General features: G+C 42.3%; 1 protein-coding gene across 2 annotated transcripts in view; it reads right to left on the bottom strand.

Annotated features, from left to right (window-relative positions):
* The window catches only part of DNAI1 (dynein axonemal intermediate chain 1), a 140,746-nt gene that overhangs the window by 55,332 nt on the left and 64,997 nt on the right, over window positions 1-20,417 (bottom strand). For both annotated transcript variants that reach the window (XM_085214430.1, XM_085214429.1), the window contains 2 exons: window positions 18,229-18,476; window positions 126-215 (listed from right to left, as the gene is read on the bottom strand). In XM_085214430.1, coding sequence (XP_085070556.1) covers window positions 126-215; window positions 18,229-18,476 — 338 coding nt within the window. The remainder of the gene's footprint in view (window positions 1-125; window positions 216-18,228; window positions 18,477-20,417) is intronic.

Here is a 20,417-nt window from a genome sequence, read left to right as displayed (position 1 = left end):
TTTCGCTGCCACTTTTTTTCAAATCTTGCTCATTATAAATAGTAATACAATTAATGCATCATTGAACTTTGGAAAAAAAATGGCTATAATTTGGCCAGGAAAGGAAATTGCCACCTACTGTTTACCTTAACTAAAGTCCATGACACAATCCGTCCATCCGAGGAGACAGAGAAGAAATTCAAATTGTTGTCCATGTCATCCTTCTGCCACTTGACCTTCAAACAAGCAGATAACTCCAGTTAGCACAGAGCACTCTGAATTAGCAGGGCAGAGCCCCTGGCCCTCAGCAGGGTTCTTGCACACCCTTTGTAAAGAGCAGCTGGTTTCCACCCTGGAGTCCTGATGCTGGCTCACAACATGTATGAACACATTCCCACCACCACCGGCAATTTCACAAGTGCCCCCACAACTCCCATCTCTCACTGTATTGCAGGGATGCTGCAGATGACATACTGCCCTGTGCAAATGAACCCCTTCCCATTTGACTAATTTCTGCAAGTACAGCGTTATATGTCTACCCTTCAGCCTGCTCACCTCAAATTAGCCTTCTGTGCCTACATGGGACACAGATGAGCCCTTTCAAGCAATGTGTGACATGGGTCCTTGGGGCACTTTGTTTTAGGGGGATCAAAAGGTCCCCATTAGAACTGAAATCCTGCCTATACCTTCAGAGCATCTGTGTGCCAAGTAAGGAGATTTGCCTTTTGACTGTGACAGCTCAGCAGGAGAGATTAGAACTCAGATAAATGGCTTACAGTTTAAAAGAGACGTTTCAGTTAGACGAAAAGCACTAAGAACGCTCAATTTTCAGATGTGGAATTCAATCAGACTGAAGAGAAAAGGATGACTTGCCACTGGGCCTGTCAGCATAAACTCCTGTGGGCATCTGTCAGTTCAGGACAGGGACAAGCACTTTGGCAGGTTCTGCTGTGGTTTTCAAAGGTATATTTGTTCCTGTCCATGCGCAGACACATTTCCCTAAACATTATCTATGATAAATGGGCACGAGAATCCTAGAGCTTATCAAATAATCTGTGAACAGCCATTTATCTGGTACCTAATCCAGAATGCAAGCAAGCGTTCTCAATACTTTAATTACACAGATTGGGTATCTTGATGTTACTTCCTTGGAAAAAGTGTTAATTCTTTTTTATAAAATTGTTTGTACCATGAAGTTCTGTGGAGCATGAAAATTCAGCAAGAGACTCACTAAAGAGTAATTAATTCTCTAGTGAACCTGTTTCCTATCTAGAACACAATGTTCCGCAGAAGGAAAAATAAAATGGAAGGGAATACACACACACTGACAGTTACATGGCCATAAGATGTGACTGAATTGTCTCAAGTGGTTTTGAACATCCATCCTTACATTGCAGACATCAAAAGACGCCAAGAGGAACCACTTCTGTCTGGCATTAAGGAACGGCATAATCCAATATTACTCAGAATAAATGGCTAGTGATGAAAGAACAGGTCCAATGGAACACACAGAGAACAGTGATTTCCAAGGCTGGCCACTGCGCACATTTGTGCTGTATATATCTGTTCCAGGAACATCTCCCCAGCATAATGAGCTACTGCTGATCATGGTGGTCATCAGCAGCTGCTTCAGATAATGAGGTTGGTGTAGTGAGGAATTTTAATTCAAAAAGAAAAATGCAGGCTTCAGAGGAACTGGTTAATGAACACATTGACTTATGTGTCTCATGCCGGGCACAGGAAAAGGGATGTGCTTCAAATCAGAGTTTTTTAAAATGCCACTCTAAACTTGTCCAACAACAAGGTGCACTTATTTGTATGTCTAACTTGACTCTCCTCTAACTCAGATACTTTCTACTTTCCCAACTATACGGAAAAATCAGTCATACTTCCCAACCTCTCTCTATGGCAAAGTTGCTTAGCTTGAGGTAGATTTCTGTGAAAAAAAAAATCCCATTTAAATTTGGAAGCAGTTAGCACAAGTGCCTTAAATATCTCCTATTACAACAGAGGTACAAAGCAAGAAAAGGGGTTCTCCAGGATCTGAGACCTGCAGGCTGAACCCAGCAACACCTTGATTTGCAAATGGAAGGGAAGTGCAAGAGACACATCTGTGCTGAAGTTAGTGTGGGTCTGAGATTAGGCTAGGAGTCACCACCCAGCTGTTGAAACAATGTGCATGCTAGGAGCTGAGCCAGTCTTGACTTCTCTAAAGGAACAGTCCGAGCCTGACTACTACCAGAGCACACGTCCAGGTGCTCCCTAGTGAGCTTTGCTTGAGCTCTGCAGCTGAGTTCCCTGCTCTGATTTGGCTAAGCAAGGTGCAGATGTTTTGCGCCCAAACTACAGCCAAGCAACATTACATCAATGGAAAATGTGCAGACAAAACAGCTGGAGTCCACATCTAATCACACTGCAGACAGGTCTAGAATCCTCATGTCTATCCTAATACAGCGTGTTGAAGAAACCTCATCTGGAGGCAGCCAACAGTGTAGACACTTCCATGATTATATGGGATTATTACAAAATCCAACCCCTTTCAGCATTTCCCAGTTGGAGAGCTTTACTCAGGGTTTGCTCACTCCAAATACCATCTCTCTGACAGTTATGTATTCAAGTTTTCTTTTATCAGTTAAGTGTCACAACTATTTCTCTTCATCTGTTACATAGTGAAGTCAACAGCCCTCAAAAGCAGGTAGGCTGATTCTTTTGGGTACTCTTGCTCCTACACACGAAACAGTTAACAGCATCTGAGTTAGTTACATAATGTAGGCAGTTTGAACTCAGAGTTTCAGCGGCATCAAGATCTGCCCTCACATGACTGTCAGCAGCTCTCCGTGGCATTAGCCTGAATTTCAGAGAATAAAAATTGGCACGTGATACTTTTAATTTGCTGTCAGCACCTCTGACACCTTAATATTATTTATGATCTTTTTTCTCCCGATCTCTGAATCCCACAAACGCTTATTAGGGTAATTAGCCTTCATGATACTGCAATCAAATTGGGCATCTGCTCAGAATCAGCCTTTTCCCTACTCCCAGAGGCCTTCAAATGCAGCACAGCCTCCTATCATTAGCAGTATCCACGCTGTGAGAAGTGGGACATTTGACAAGAGCAGGCTAATGAAAGACATTATTTTTTTTTTTTAAGCATGTGAAGATGAGTCCAGGATTCTGGCTGTTTGAGATGACTTATAGCAAAAATTCAATTACGATATAGTAACACCAAAGCACCACATGAGAAAGAAAAGTGTAGTATGTAAACAGTGGAAAGGAGACAAGTAAAGACTACTAAAAATGACTGATCCTGATGGGATCTATAAAATTAAAAATATACTGTTATCTTTATAGTAATCTTTAGCCTGATTACTATAGTAATCAGTGCTCTTTCAGTGCAAAATTAATTTGTGAAACATTGCTGTGGGGTACCTGTGAGAAGAGCCTAACTTTTCTTAAGTTTTATTCCTTAAAGCCTGGTTAATTCATAAAGAAATGTAGGTTATTCAAAACTACTTTTGTTTGCTCACAGAAAAATAAAGGTAAAACTCCACACGTTCACTGTTACGTACAGCAGGTTAGCAGGGCCATAATCCATCAACTCTTAGCCAGAGAATAATATCATCTTTGTCTATAGCAGCTGGCAGTGGCTCCTGTCCAGCAGGAGATTAGACCATCTATCCAATCTGGCTTGAAAACTCCCATGTTTCTAATGCCATTCCTAGAAAAGAAATAATGCTTGATCATTTTTCCTGGCATAGAGGCTGTTAGTCACTCACGCTGACAAATGAAATTGGTCAAAGCCATCCTGGCCATGAAGCTGACCTGAGCGCTTTGCAGACAGCGTAGGCAGGATCTGCCTTCCACCACCTACTGCGAGCACCAGCCCCCTCTGCTCAGTGCCAGCTTGCCATGACTCAGCTGTGGGGTGCCACATGTGGCACATACACACTAAACAAGCAATTCCATTCCTACCTATTAATTATCCTCCACAGAGCTCTTGGCCAACATTGGTATGTTGCGCCCTGCTGACTCCTGCCTGAGGTGAAACAAAAGAGTTTGGGTCATTCAAACTTAAAAAATAGAATAAGGTCTGTCAGAGGTAGGAAGTGGGAATGACACAAGCCTTGCGAAACCCTCAGGAGCTGAGTAACACACAGATAAGTGACTGAGCCCCCAGGCTGCTGAAGAAAATCTCTGCCAATATGACCCAGAGACAAAATCCTTCCAGCAGCAACCTGGCAACCAGCATAGTCCTAAGCAAAGCTGTTCTGGCAATGTAGGGTTTGGGGGAACAACAGAGGACATCTCTTCTGAGGTGGGGGTGGATACACGTGACCAGTGGTGGTGGTTCACATTGCCTGTTCTCCCCAGCCTTCAAAAACAGGCACTCAACAGCTGCCATGTAGACAATCAGGACTTAATTGGCCTTATACAGGAAATCTCCTTTACCATAAATTCCTTCCAGGTCACACTCTCTAAGCATTCCAATTCTTCTCTTTCAGCCCTTCTATGCAGCTGGAAATATACAATACATGTCCTCCCTTAGGCACAAGCAAACAGGAGTTACAACCTCCCCTACCTTATATTCCTGCAAATAGATCAGAATTATGTGCCTTTGTGCAATAGGATGGCATTCCTGACCACTGATGATCTGCTATTACCCCTTCTGGCACCTGGCTGCCTAACTGCTCATTCCCTCGTTTGTATCTGTGCAATTAATTTTCCCTTTCTAAATGCAGTATTTACTCATGTTTTTATTGAATTTCATCACATTGATTTGGGGTCATTCTTCCAATTTATCAAGATGGTTTTAAACAAAATCATGTCCTGCAAAGTGCCTGGGCCTCCCAAGAGGGCTTCCTTTTTCTGTAATCTGAGTTGTTAATGAAAGTATTGATCAAAAGAAGACCAAGGCTGACAGCTGGAGGGTCTCACTTGAAGCATCTTCAGGGTGTGACAGCAAGCCCTGGATAACTGCTCTTGGAACACACGGACTGAATCACCTAAACAAATTCTTTACAATGATTTTTTCCAATTCATATTTCTACACAATGTTAATAAGAATGTCACTGCGTCAGCTTGGATCAAATGCTTTAGTCAAGTCAAGATGGATTGAGGTGATAATGTTGACTGCCTCCCCCTTCCTCATCATGCCCATTTTTCTGACACAAAAGAAAAGAAGAAATTATAGTAGCTTAACAATTTATTCTGGACAAATCCATGTTGGCTTCTCTGAATTACCTTATTATCTAGACATTTACAAACCATTCTGCCATTTGTCTAAGTGTTTTTCCACTTAGAAATTGGTCTGCCTGGTCAATAATTTCCTTGGTTCAAACCTAACATTTTAACCTATATTTTTTTAAATTCTTCCAGTTCACTGAGACCTCTCCTCTTTTTCATGGCCATGCTTGTCCTACAAGCCAAGCACTGGAGTGCAGCTAATGCACTGCTGTGCTACAATCTATACTTTGTTGTACATTGTTCAGATACTGGTTTCTGGTACTTTGTCCATACCATGTCCCTTCTGCATTCAAGAACAGACCCTTCAAGAAAAACACATGCAGAAACCTCTCTTGCCAGGCACCGGTTCCATGATGCCACTAAAAACCTGCTGATGACAGCAGATTTTACATTTATTGTTATTTTGGTCTGTTCACACCACAAGCACATAAATGTGCCCCCATTCACAGAAAAAAAGCAGAGCAACGCTTCCCTCTGTCCATGCCTCAGGAACCCTGCCTCTGAGTAAAGGCTTGTATTCAATTAGATTGGAAGCTGCATATGTGCTTGCACAAAAAAAACACTGCTTAAAATCCAGGATGGATATAGTACAAGGGCTTCCTAAAATGCTCACTAATGGTCTGAAATTGCTCTGGCTAATTCTTTAAATACTGCAGGGTATGCTTATGCTGATCCTGCTGATGAGCACATACCTGTCTCATCTAAACATTATTTAACTTGCACTTCCCTATTCTGAATTGTGCTTTCACTCCCCTTTTACATTAATAATATTAAGCAGTCAGTCTTAAACATTTAAGATTAAACAATACAGCATCAAATAGTGCATTCTTCTCCATACTACTCAGTATTAGCTGAAAGCTGGCTTTAGTAATGAATCTATATTCTTTGTTCCTTCAACTTCCAATACCCTTGCCAAATATCATCCTTTCCTTTTTATGACCCTGGATAATCACAGCTCATTCTGTACCTTCATCTCCTTTAACTTTCTTTGTCTTCGTGCCACATTTGTCTGCATAGAGGAGACTTCTTCCATTTTGCTGCTATCCTATTTTCAGGCTTCCACAGCAGCCTGCTGCAGGCTGATCTGCAATAAATTGCTCTGTAGGTCACACCTTCTGGAGCCAGGCTGATCTCTCTTGTGTTCTGATGTGAATACTCCTTGGATTCCTCTACAGCAACCTTTAATTAGAGCCAGAAGCAGTTTTCATTTCCTCCTACCATCACCTCCAAATGTGTTTCTTGTTGGTTCCTGCTAGTGACTCTCATCCAGAAACATCAGCTCATTACCAACAGAGAAGAAATCTTTCACATTCTCCTCCTGTTAATGACAAACTGCCTTTATTTTTTACTTCCCTCCCTGTATCACTTGCCTCTGCTGTCCAACTGAGGGATCTGCTGTGGCAGAAGCCTCCTCTGGCCATCAGCTGATCCTAAGCAGTATTGCCAGCTATTCTTCATTTACTGCTTACCAGACTTCCAGCCATGCCCCATATACGGTCCTTGCTGCCTCACTGAGAATCTGTTGCCAGCTATTAAAAGTGAAGCCAAGGCCAGGCACCTAGAGGAAAGCATGCAAGAAACAAGGCTGCTCTCCTGAAACTGGTCACAAGAGACCCTCCAAAATGTCTGACCTAGGAAACACAGGTTACTTCGCTCACATGCAGAGTAACTCCAGTGTTAATCTCATGAGTCGCAAGAGACAGACAGAAAGCTTTTGAATTGAGGAGCAGGGCAGTATCTGCAGTCCTGCTAACTTAGGCAGCAGCAGCAGCAGTTGTCCTGTATGGAGATGGAAAGGAAGACAAAAGGATTCCTTACCACAGGTAGCTGGGATAAAGGCAAAGAGTGGGCTAAATTCAGATGACTCATTTGAACTTGCAACAAAAATGACAAATTTAACAAGCTGTGATAATGTCACGCAGACTGCTTACTCCAAGATTAGGTCAGAAGAGCCCAGTCAATGTTTTTGACTGAGCCTTCATGCAAAAGCTGCTCCTGGGTCCAGAGTGTACTTTGACCATATGATATCACTACGTCAGGGGAAGACAGGGCTGTGCCGTGGCTTCTTGTGGGTCTAGGCTTCCTGCTCAATGTAAATACACTAGGCAGGAAGAAAGCAGCCATGGAAAGCTCCAGTCAGTCTTTCAGTGAGGAAAATCAGAACAATGAGGTGGTCAGCTTGCCCACCCAGGATGGCTGCCTACAGCATAGTAGGCTCCTGCCCCACGGTGCACACTCAGCCAAAGGGATCACTGGGCTGTATCAAGGCTTTTTACCATTCTTGACTATTCCACTGGGAAACAGACAGCATGTCTGCTTCGGTACATTTAGCAAGAATGTGACAATACAACAGTTTTTGTCAACATTACCACAAAATACATTAGCTCTTGATTTTGTTCTCAGAAGCCTTGCAGTAAAAACATCGTCCCCATCCCTGAGCTTTAGACATGGTGCTGGTAAAAGCAGAGCAGATGGGTGAATTCAGGTACAGTTAAAGAGGAGCAGCTGCTCCCAAGAGGAAGAATCATGCATACTGAATGGGGAAAGTTGGGCTGCCACTCTCAGGTTCGAGTTTTTGCATACCCAGAAACATCAAGAAGAAAGCAACTGTCAAGAGTCCAGTACCACTAATAATATCTTTCTGCTACTGACTGAGATGTCTGTGTAGGGAAGTAGCTGGAGACTCTTCCACGAGGGATGTGACTTTCTGGACCAGGAGACCAGTGTCTGCCAGGAGCCTAAATCAGATATCCCAGGAATATTCATCTGAGCCTCTAGCTGTAAGGCCATGTTTGTTGTTTGCAAAGAGTAAGGCAGACGCCACCAAGAACCACAAATAAAGCCCTCCTTGTTTCACAGCCATACAAAAATGTATTATGACTAGATGCTTTACAAAATTAACTTGAAGCAGCACAGGCCAGAATGCTAAGACAGATATACTCAACTGAACAAGACCAGATGATATTCACCCAAAAGTGCTTAAGGAGCAGGTGAAACAATCTATAAATCATACGTCATTATCTATGAAAATTAAGAGAGGTCCTGGAGGATAGGAACAGGGCCAAAATATCCCCAGAAACCCCAAAACAAAAGCTAGCTTGTAAGACTACATTATAAGACCGTGGACCTTCAGCCTACCTCAGTACCTGAAACAAAGTACTAAGTCATCAGTATGCATCTATGGTACAAGAAGATAGGGAGCAGTGAGTATGGGTTTGTCAAGGAAAGATCTTTTCAAACAAAATTGATTTTCTTCTCTGACAGGGTAATGGGTCTACAGGATTAGAGGAAAGGAACAGATCAGATTTACCTTTAATTTAGTAAGGCTTTTGGCATACTCCTTGCGATGTTTTAGAAGCAAGCTAAGAAAATTAAGTCTGGATGTAATTACTATGAAGTGGATGAATGATTGAAAAAAACGAATCTGCGAGAGTAATGATCAGTGACTTCCTGACCAATTGAGAGAACAACAGTAGATTGTTCCCACAAGGGACTGTCCCAAGTCTGGTTCTATTCAATATTTTCATTAGTAAGTTGCATAATGGATGGCAAAATACACAGAATATTTGCAGATGACAGTTTGGAGACAAAGGTTTCTGTTATTATTAGAACTCAAAGATATCTTGACAAATTGGAAACAGTCTGAAAACAACAAGACTAAATTTGATAAAGACATGTATGGAGGAACACAGGAAGAAGAAAGCACACAAACAAGTGGCAATTAGGGAATTTCTAACTAAGTGGCAGTAGTGCAGAAAAGGATCAGAGGATGGTGCAGGAATCAGCAAAGCGATACTGCCAGGGCAGGGGGATTACAGAAATCTTTTTCAAATGGATTAAGAGGTATGTTACATCTGAGACCTTCCAGATAACGACTTCAGTCCGTCAGCACTGGTGAAGACACCCAGACAAACTCATTTTGAAGAAAGCACTTCAGGAATGATATTGTAGTGTCTGTGACGCCATAACCATTAGAAGAGGACACTCTCAAGGGCTCTGCTACTTCTCATTTCTGTGATTCAGGAACAGTCTCCTTTTTCCAGAAATGAAGGCTCACTCTGATTCTAAATTCAGTTTCACTTCTCAAGAGTGTACTGCACGTCAAGTTCAACCATACTGTGACTGCTTCATCCACTGCAATAGATGAGACTGCTTTGTACAGCAGACAAGTCTTTTGAGTGTAAGTAAAAGCTGACGGAAATATATAAATAAAAATTACTTTGATTTACATACATATAAATAAACACTTAAAAATAAATCCAGTGAAGAACGTTCCTATCTCAGAATCTGGATTTTCTTTTAAATGCAAATGGTTTGGCTATGACAGCAATCTAGAGATATGGGAGCTGCTAAGCAGAGGAAAGTCCTTGGTGCTCTTCTTTCCATTGTAGAAAAATATCTCGATGCTTTGCTGTAAAATTATGCAACAGGACAGAATGAATCAGATCAGAGTGCTTTAGAAGGAAACTTGTCTCTGTGATACAAGCTGTTAAAAGAGATAAGGTTTGTAATTACTACCACTTCCTAAAGGTGAGTAATATTAAAATTTGGATGTACTGATTGTATTAGAGAGAAAATGGTTTAGATAGCTGATGAATGTAAATATGTCCAAAGATCCCAGTACTCTTCAGTCTAATTTGGGCTTCCTTCATTTCTCTTGCATTTGTAGTGAGCAATTATGGCCTGTGGTACTCCTTGCTTGAAGCAAAATAGGGATTTAATTGGCCTAACTCTACCTACTGTCATTTTGTGTAACACAGTTTTCCTGATAATAAATATACCAATCACAATGGTCAGAGTGATTCACAGACTTGAAAACAGTAGGCAGGTACTAAAATGAAGGTGGCCTCTTCACCTACAAAGAAGTTGGACATCACCTGAGCCAGTTTGGCAGGACTGCATTTCACCAAGGAACAAACCAGGAGGAATAATTCCTCAGCATCTCAAAGCGCCCTGGAAAGGAAGGCACAGCACAGGTGTGTCTGGGTGCTCCCAGAGACCATCAGTCACCTGCACCATGGGTGTGAGGTTGGCTGAGGCTTTTTCACAGGTGCCAGCAAACAGCAGGTTTATCTGATGAAACAGATCTTGCTAGAGGCGATAGTAAGAACTAAGCTTTACTGAAAGCCTTCTTGGTGGTGGTGGTTGTTTTTTCCTTTGTAGTATTTGAAAGCTTCTTGATAGCTGAGAGAAAACTTTCAGATATGTTTACCAACAAAGTAAAACAAAGTCCCACATCTTATTTAACCCCATAAACACTCTTCTTTGGAAAACTGCTTTTCCCCCACAGCTGGACCAATTGTCTTCCACCTTTATGCCACCATTCTGGAAATCACAGCCCCATGCACCATGTTTTGGACACCCATGAACCCAGGCACGCAAGATCAGCTTACAGTAGCAAAGAATCAGACCCACTGTACCACAGTGCCTTCAGACACCACACATGAATTTGGGATGCAGAAAGAGGACAAAGAAAGCTCTAGCAAAGAGTATACTCAGTGATAGAGGGACCAGCACCGAGCTGAGCAGAGAGCATGGCATAGAAGAGATGCTGATGCAGGGCAAAGGCCCAGCCTGGGGTTTGTGCGTTGCTCATGCTTCACGGCCTCAGATTTATCTGGAGGAAGCAGAGTTCAGTTATAAATAGCACTGGATAAGGGCTGGCCCTACTTTCAGTTTGTTTTCCTCCTGCTGGGAGGCAGTTGCTCTGCTTTGTACCAGGGATCTACTTGCTTATTCCCCTCACAGCACTCCTTGCCGCATTTATTAGGCTGGTATTACACCAGCAGGAGCAAGGACCCAGCCATCAGACTCTCTCCTGTTTGTCCTGCCAGTGGTGACAGCACACAGCTGAATGATGGGTGCCAGAAGTCAGGAAACTGGGGGCTTTTAACCAGCTGGAATTCACAGCTCCTAGTTTCAATTCTGACTGTGCTCACTGGGCACAATATTCAATTTACAGACAAAATAAGAAGTTCCCCACTCCTTGCACAGGGAGAGCACACGGTAGGCGGGCTCGCATCCAAATCCCCAAGCTGTCTGACACTGCTAAATCAGAAACAGCATCTGCAACGTGCCTGACAGAAGGTGCCCATCATTGCAGGACTGGGGTTCTGCCCCTGAGCACACCAAGTGAGGTGCTCATCGTGGTATGAGAGGGATGGGAGCTGTGGCAGCCCCTGCTCCCTGCAGACCATGACTTCACCCTCACCATAACTGCTCAGCCTGCTCTACTCTTACCCCTCCCTTACCTCTACATCATCTTTCTTGCAGAAGTTGTTTTGCAGGCTGTGTCAGTGTTTTTAAAATCCATCTGTGTTTTCTACACCTAGTTTGAAAATCCTGCTATCAGTAATCATATTTTATAGGCCACGTTTTTTTCCACAGAGATCCAACATGGCTTCTTGATTTCTCTTAAATATTTAGTTAATGTTTGTGATGGCTGTAAAGCAGCAGAGGAAGATTCAAAGATCCAAGCAACCAAACAAATGCATTACAGCTTCTCTGGCCAGAGGCTAACATTTTCCAACATCCCAAAAACTGACTTTAGATTTAATGAGTGAAGATTTATCTGTAAACTAGCACCAGTACAACTGATGTGCAAAGCAAATTACATATATTTTGCTTGCTGTTGCTGAAAAGAAATAAACAACCTGGCAATCCACAGTGAAAAGATCTGGTTCTTGAGTAAAAGGATGGGGAGAGAGAAGAACAACACAGCACTACAGAAGAATCTTTTCAGCAAACAGCGGTCAGAGCAAAGGAAAGAAAATAAGTTCAACATCTCTATGAAGTATAGAGGGAAAAGCAGCTTCAAAGTGGAAAAAATTTCTTCTCAGACAAATGTTACATAATCTGCAATGCTTTTTAAGAGAATTTCTAACTTGCAAGAATCCCAACTCAAGGCAAGTTTAAAAATAGTCAAAGAAACTAAATCTCTATCAGGTATAGTCTGATATAATCTCAAAACATATAACATTGAAGATAAAAAATGAAGGACTTGGTCTATTGTCAAAGATACTTAGGAAGAAGCATTTGGACATTACTTTTTCTAACCTAAGAGTGCCTCACAAAGTATCAAAAGGGATTTCAACAGGATATAAACATGATATAAAAGATCATTTTAAGAGCATTTCTACCACAGCTCTGCCTTGCAATTTCCACCACCTTCATCATCACTCTAAAACAGTCTAAAACTTTAGGATAGTCTCCCATGGCCCAACAGAGCATTCCCTGAAGAGCACTGAAAATTGTCTGTGTGGGGACAAGATTCCTTACAGCAAAACCATAACTGCAATGAGTTCTCCCAGCTCTAATAACAACCAGAAAACTGCTGTTCTTTACCATTTTCTACAGCAAGCAAATAGCAATCCCAGCCTGCCCCTGGTATTTGAGTTAACTGTTGGGAGTAGAAGTGCAGCTAAGGGCTGCCCCAGCAAGGGAGCCTCTGACAGACACAGGGCCCCCAAAACTCCCTGGTTGGCCCACGGACTCTCTTGTCACACCTCTGTACTTCTGTGCATGTGCCCAATGACTGAAGTCATGTGGGGCTACAAGGGCCTCCTTTACTCTTGGGACATAAGAGGTTAACATGACTTGTCCTGCTTGTATTGGGCCAGGAATGCAAGGCAAGGCTGGCAGCAGAAGAAAAGCAGGAGAAAGCTGCAGGTGCAGACATTGAATTGACCCAGTACAAGATGCAATTTGCTTGCATTATCCTAGAAGTTTTGTGTTAAATAACTCCTGCTATCAGGTTTCTTCTCTATTATCCCCTACATTCTCCCACTTGCCAGCTCTTATGACAAGCCATCCTGCTTCTCCTCATCCCTATCTCCTGCCCAACCTTCTTGGTTTAAGGTCTCTGTTGCTCTCCCTTCTTCTCCAAATTTCTGTTTCTCCATTGAAATTATCCCCTATTCAGAATTCTCATGGAGCTGAATAAGGTTTTACCATGGCACTGCCCACAACAAATACCTAGTTAGTGCTTCTCAGCAGTCAGAGACAGCAGAAGAATCAAGCCCGTTCTGAGATAGCTGATCTTTATTCTGACCTTGATAATAACCTTCTGCCTCTTCTTTCGCTTTTATTTTCTTTGCAACAAACTCTTTGTTTGCCTGAAGCCAAAGGAACAAAATATTACGTGAAGCAGTAACATCTCAGAAGCAAAGTAAGCTACAAAAGCTGTTTGTCTGACTGTAGATGACAGATTTAGGAGACTGGCCATCACCAGAAATGAAGCAATGTGCTGGTGTGACAGTGGATTATGCACAAAATGCTTTTTCTTCGAAGTGCAACAAATACAATCTGCTTCTTAAAGAGGCCTTTTTTGTGTGCGTGTGAAGCTGTGCCCAGCAGCATGGAGAAAAGCAAGCCATACTGGCTTTAAAGGAGCTCTGCAACTGATCTCATTTACTTCCTTCAGCAAGCCAAAACCTTGCCAGGTGAGTCTGGGGTGGCTTCATGGACTGCTATGATTCACTGCTGTTATTTAAAGATTTATTACCACAGAAAGCAGAGATGGAGAAGAGATCAATCAATTCCAAAATTACAGAGCAAACTCTGAGAGAAAGAGTCTCAGAATCGCCGAATATTCTGAGGGACCTGTAAGGATCAACACCTCCAACTCCTGGCTCCATGTAGGACCACCCAAATTCAAACGCTGCATCTGAGAGCACTGACAAAACACTCCTGGAGCTCCAGCAGTGCCCGCTGCCCTGGTCAGGCTGTTCCACGCCCACCGCCCTCTGGTGCAGAGCCTTTCCCAACCCCCGGCCCTCCCCTGGCACAGCTCCATGCCGTTCCCTCGGCCCTGTCGCCGTCACGCAGAGCAGAGCTCAGCGCTGCCCTCCGCTCCCTGTGAGGAGCTGCAGCCGCCACCAGGCTCCCCTCAGCCCCTCCGCTCTGTGCCCAGCACACCCGGGGCCTTCAGCCGCCCTGCACACACCTTGCCCTCCAGACCCTTCCCCCCTTTCTGGGAGCTGCTCTCCAGCCTCTCATTCCCCAGACTGTACGTACAGCCAGGGCTGCCCATTCCCGGGTGCAGAGTCCAGCAGTTGCTCTTGTTGAACTTCACACAGTCAGTCTCAGGTGTGTTTTATATGCTTTACATTTAAGATAGAATTCCATAAATTCAACTGGTAAACCAATATGCAAGCTGGCATTCACTCAGGTTTCCTTCAGGAGTTTGCAGGCTACTACTGTGCTGCCTTGCCCATTTTGTCCTAACCACGAGCATCACATTTAACCTGACTAGCATTTGGCAAACAGTTAGCAGGCAGCAGCCAGCCATTCTCCTCCTATGTAGAAGCAGAGTGCAGAAAATAATTCTTTCAGGATGCCATCTGAAGCTCCATGGTGCCAGCGCCACGGCAGGCCAGATCAGATACAGTACATGCACAATGAACCAAGTTGTTTTTCTGATCAGTGATCTCTCCATAGCAATCCCAAACCAAGCTGTGCGCGTGGGTCAGCCTGCCACAGCTGAGACTTGCTCTAAGCACAGCCAAAATACATATTCCCTTCACCGACCTTAGGGTCAACACTCTGCACTGAGAGTTCAGTCAGCAATACTGACTGAAAAAAAAAGGTTAAAAAAAAAAAGTAAAACCCTGCAGCAGTGCTGGCACTGCACTAATCCCATAAGCAAGCAGAAATAAAGTCCTATGGGAAAGTGGACGAGAAGCACATGGTGGAAACAGATCTATTGAGTAAGATGTGCTGTAAGAGGGAAACTGAACAGCAGAAGAACTTTGACACAGCAAATGCTTTATCACCTGGTCCCTGTTTCTGAACTGCTCCAGCTTTCAAATGCTTCAAACCTAAAATATTTCAAAAATTCAAGGGATGAGGAGCAAGAAAAAAAGCACTCTTTTAAGCTGTAAATCAAAAAAAAAAAAAGGCTTTCTTTTTTTTTTAAGTTGAGAAATAAAAGCAAAGCTCAAAGGCTAACAACAGGAGGGGATCTCTGTGCTGAGAGCCTCTTCCCAGCAGGTTGATTCTTCTACCTGGAGGAGACAGCTCCCGTGGGTTCCGCATGCCAAAGTCCAGTCAAGTTGCACCGCTTTGGCCACCCTAGTTAACATCCAAAGGTAAGCTTTGTGACTGAGCCACTGGCTGAATGAAGAGATACTCTGTCCAGGGGCACGCTTTCTAGGAGTACTGTGATAGAGATGATGGGTGTGAGGCGTGTGCTGCTTGTTCGGAGCATTATTGCAATTAAAATGGGGTTTAGTCTAATCCCACAAAAACTTTTGCCCAGTAGAACGTGGCGCACTTGGCACAGCTTCCTAGGATATGACAGCTTTTAGGCAGAGGTCTGGCCTCACCGATCTGCAAGATCGTTTCCAATATTTTGTTCCCATAAAAGCTAAAGCTTTGGTGACTGCGTTATTGGCACTGACTGTATGCATATATATATGCATGTCTGTGTAATTGTTTATTCCTTTGTTTTCTTTCTTCAGTGTTCTGACTTTGGAACTTAACTAGTGGTAAAGAGTGAGAAATATCTTCTTTAATACAGGCCAGAATTTTCCTTCTTTTATATTGCAGTACAACTTAATATAAAGAAGACCAAATTCAGAAGAAGCCACTGTTATGATCTTTAAACATATGGAAGCCAGCATCAGACAGATGAACTCACTAATAGGAAACAGAATTAGAAATTTTATATTACATTACTTTTTATCTTAATAATGGGTTATGTTTCATTGGCTTTTTTTAATCCAAACTTACTGATATACTACTAAATTACTGAAGATAAAACGGCTAAAGAAAAGAGCTGTCAGGCTGTTTTACTCACTTCCTACTTTGCTTTCATTGCAAAAACAATGCACTGTTTCAAAAGGAAGGAGCCAGGCAGTCCAGAGAACAAAGGTTCTTAATTGTTCAGGAGAATTTTGTTACTTTTCTAATAAGTTTTCATAGTCATGGGCTTGCAGTCTCTACATCAGTGAGGACTGCAGAGGATGGTCTAGACATAGAACAGGTTTTAGACTGATTGAGGTATTGGTGTGGGTAGAATAGAGCATCTTCTTTGAGCCAAATTTGAGAAATGAGACATCACTTTCTAGAACCATTAAATGTTAGATGAGGAATAACAATCCACGTCTCAACATAACAAATCATCCTCCAGGACCAATTTTCTCCCAACAAAAGAAGAGAAACTCTATATAAACCTTTTGCCTAATATTGACAAATAGCTACAGCTCAGATCATTCCAACAAGATGTACAAGCTCTTTTCCTGATTGCTGTGCTATCATCTTATTGCTAACTTTGCACACTCATTTTACAGCAAGGTAAGTCAGACACTTTAAAGTTTACTAAAAATACAGGTACTTTACTGTAGAGAAAAAAATAAGGATAACAATTCTCAGCACTCAACTTCCAGAAATAAAACAAACAGATGGGAACTACAGGCTACTCATACCTGTCTCTATCTATATCCATTATGTGGTTTCTTTCCTTTGCATCTCCCTGGAGTGCCAAATAGTTTTCTTCACCTCTGAGCTGTCAGGCAGTACACAAAAACCTAAAACTTCTAAAAGCCCCTTACAGATTGCATCTGCTGCTGCACATAGCTGCTGCTGTTCTGCATGGATGAGGCCAACATACTCTGCCTTTCCCTGTATTATCAAGGGCACAAATGATCTGTGATTCTGGCATCTCTAAAGTGCAGTAACAATGGTGACCACCTCTAGCATGCTGCAGTGAGGTCAGCATGCACGTAGGATTTACTATTTTGACTTGATTTTATTTTTTTTACTGGATGCCTGAATGGCAGCTGGAGAAGGTTGGAGTTTTCTGCCTTTGGGGGTGTGCATGTGCAAAGATAGATTCTGTGTATGACACACTGTACGATCAGAACAGTCCAACCTTGGGGTATCAAATAAACCTGTAAGAAGAACTGAAAATGTTTGCTAGAAGAAAAGCTTTGTCCAGACAGGCAGCAAATACAAAATTTATATGTCCTCCAACATGTTACTCTTGCATCATCTATCTGTTTATAACAAGCACCGCTATTGCTTTTGGTAGGTCCCCCCCGCCATTTATCTGCAAACCCCATTGGACTGCCTTGATTTTTTTATTTTGTATTGAAAGAAATGACAAAAACCTATGATTAGGAGACAAATGATGTATTATGTGACAAAGTACAACGAATACTGACCGTGTGCATAGAATTTTGTCTGCATTAGGCAGCAAAGCCTAAATCATGTGTCAGAAGCACCTATAGTCCAGACCAAAATATGCACAACTGCACCTCAGCAGGCCCGTACACACTGTGCTAAAGTCTGTGCTGCCACATTTCTGCTATGAACAAGTCAGAATAATATATTCCTTTCAGTGCTCCAGTCTTAACTCAGATTATACTGTAAAAATAATTACAAAGCTAGATGAATGTAGCAATATATTCAGTCCTTTACAATATCATCTCTCTGGAGCCTCTTTGTGACGTATGCTATGGAGGCATTTTAAAAGGCATTACTTTAAGAGCATTACCTGCACACTGTAATGCTTAGTTCACTAGAAAACTTCTCGATCAACCACAGGGTGTTGTGTGCTGATTCTCAGAGACAGTCAGTTCCTGAGACAGCTGTCCTGGGGTTTGTTGTGCTTGAGACAAGTCTGTTTTCAAGCTGATGTATGTGTTTTAGATGGTTCTTGTTACTTACTGCCATTTGATTTTGTATTTGGAACACAGAAGGCATTGTATGCTGGTATATTCAGACGTGTTCGGTTTCTCCCCAGACGTAAATAATTTGTAATAATGAAAACTAAGGAGAAATAATTCTGTAAGCAAAATTTTGCACACATGTTCAGTTTCTGTTGAGGACCAAGGATTCAAGCAATTTCTTTGCCTTCCTGTGCATTTCAAAATTAGATTTAAATACCACTTAAGTATCAAGCACTAATGCATGAATTAAACCAACACTTCTGCCCATACAGCATATTTTCCTGCTGTGCCTGAACTCAATTAAAAGTTCAGTTTGGGGAAAGAGCATACTCACCTGCCACACTGGATCTGTATGCTTTCCCGACTTAGCACTGCTTTTGTAGCTTGGCTGGGAAGTTGCCTTCTTAAGGTTGTAGATGGCCACATTGCCATCATAGAAGCCCACTGCCATGAGGTGGGGGTGGTCATTATGGATATCGAGGCACATGATGCCACTCTCACTGCTGAAGACATACTCTGGGTAGGAGGGGTTCTTCATTGTGTAGAGCACAAGCATGCCCCGGCTTTGCTTCATGAAATCATCTAAACAGGAAAGAATTTTGCTGTTAAGTTCATTTCTAAGATTCTCTGCTACAGAGATATATGATCTGATAGCACTCACCTGTGCCCCAAACCAACTTGCATGCAAGTTATGGGAAAGACATTGGTGGTGGGACCAAATGATCATGTTGGGGTGCCTGCATCTAAACATCCTTTTCTCCATCGATATGTCAGGGATGTAGGGACAAATGCGTATGCAAAGAAACTAGTATTTTAGCAGCTTTTTTTCTAGGAAGGAAATTTGAGAGGCCTTGGAGGAAAAGCATATTTCAGTGTCCTGGACAATTCTTTCTGTTGGCTTGGATTTCATTAACACTGCACACAACTCAAAACAGAATCAAGGATAGATATATTTCAATTTCTGCTTCGACAATATGTGATGTTAAAGCTTGCACTCTTTCTTAGAATCATAGTATCATTTGAGTTGGAAGGGACCTTTAAATGTCACCTGGTCCAACTCCACTGCAATGAGCAGAGAAACCCTCAGCTCAGAGCCCCTCCAGCCTGACCTTGGGTGACTCCAGGGATAAGGCATCCATCACCTCTCTGGGCTGCCTGTGTCAGTGCCTCAAAGCCATTTAGCAATCTAAATTTCCACAGTTTCATTAAAAGCATTTTATTGAAGTATGTGTAAAGCATCATATCTACTGCAGATACAGAGAACTATACAATGCACAAGTCAGTGCACCTCTATTTTCAGCTTATGTCCAACATCTCTTTATGTAGCACAGAAGCTCTCTCCAGATAAGTCTTTCCATTTTTTCCTTTTCTGCCTACTTTTACATCTCCTCTGTGCTGCCTGAATTTCTTCTATTCACAATAGGACCATCTTTCTTTTGTTTGCTTTTTCTATTCTGTCCTGACTGTCCTCTACAACTCTCAGGCTTTTTGCTTGCCTAAAAACCAATTTCCAAATTCTTCTAATGGGGAAGAGAAGCTGCTGATGTAGATAAGCTCTCCAGGAGCAAAAGAGGAGCTTTTCTAATCTATCAACCAAGAGCTCTCTCTCAGGGCATCCTAGCCATCTCTACAAACATTTTTTATTTTTTTTTTATGGTCAAATGCCCTCTGATAGATAGTATATAGGAAACGAATTCACTGTTTTCGATGCTGTAGGTACACACTACTCATCTTATTTCCAAAACAGTGTTTCTTGCCTTGCCTAACATTTTGACCACCCTGTGGAATAAGGACTTGGTAAATGTGTGCCATAGTGATAACGCTAACTTAAGTGCTTTCCTTGTCAGGAGGCTGAACCCAAATCAACACACAGGTAGGTACAGGCTCTGCTAACCTCAAATTTATCATGCCCACACAGAACATCCAAAGAGTTAGTAAAGTAACTCACACATCAGTAAAAGTACCAGTTCTGCTTTGTGCTTTGATGGTGGAAATATTCTAACTTTCCAAGTATGCTACACTGCTTTTCACGGGTCCCTCTGTACAGTAGAGCCAGGCAGGGAAAAGAGTTTCCTTATTTTGCAGAAAGGCAGAATTCCAAAACTAGCATCACTTTAAATGTATTTGACCACAAATAGTATTATTAACATATTTTTTTGGAAGAGGGAGAAGCTTATTCCTAGAAATCTAGATGAAAAGGAAGCAAACTTGTTTTCCCCTTCAAAGATTTTCCCTGTCCTCAGAATTCACAGACCTACCTTTGCCAAGTAATGTCATTGAACTGGCATTAGGTTGAGGTCCAGTCCTGACAAGTATGACAAGTCCCTACCCTCATCAGAAACAAAGACACCCGGAAGGCTGTGAAGATGACCTACCAGGAGTGACTCACATTAAATGGACTAGTAAGTCAAATCTGCTGGACAGCCTTTGAACTCAAGCTGATTTGTGCTCTTACTTCTCCAGGCGTGTGCTGAGCAACCAGGTATGTTTCCAAAAACTCCATGATGAACATTCATTTTCTAC

This window comes from Meleagris gallopavo, chromosome Z, assembly GCF_905368555.1.
Source record: "Meleagris gallopavo chromosome Z, MGAL_WU_HG_1.1, whole genome shotgun sequence".
Lineage (NCBI taxonomy): Eukaryota > Metazoa > Chordata > Aves > Galliformes > Phasianidae > Meleagris > Meleagris gallopavo.
The sequence above is the reverse complement of the archived record's forward strand: the minus strand, read 5'-3'. Positions and strand labels throughout refer to the sequence as shown.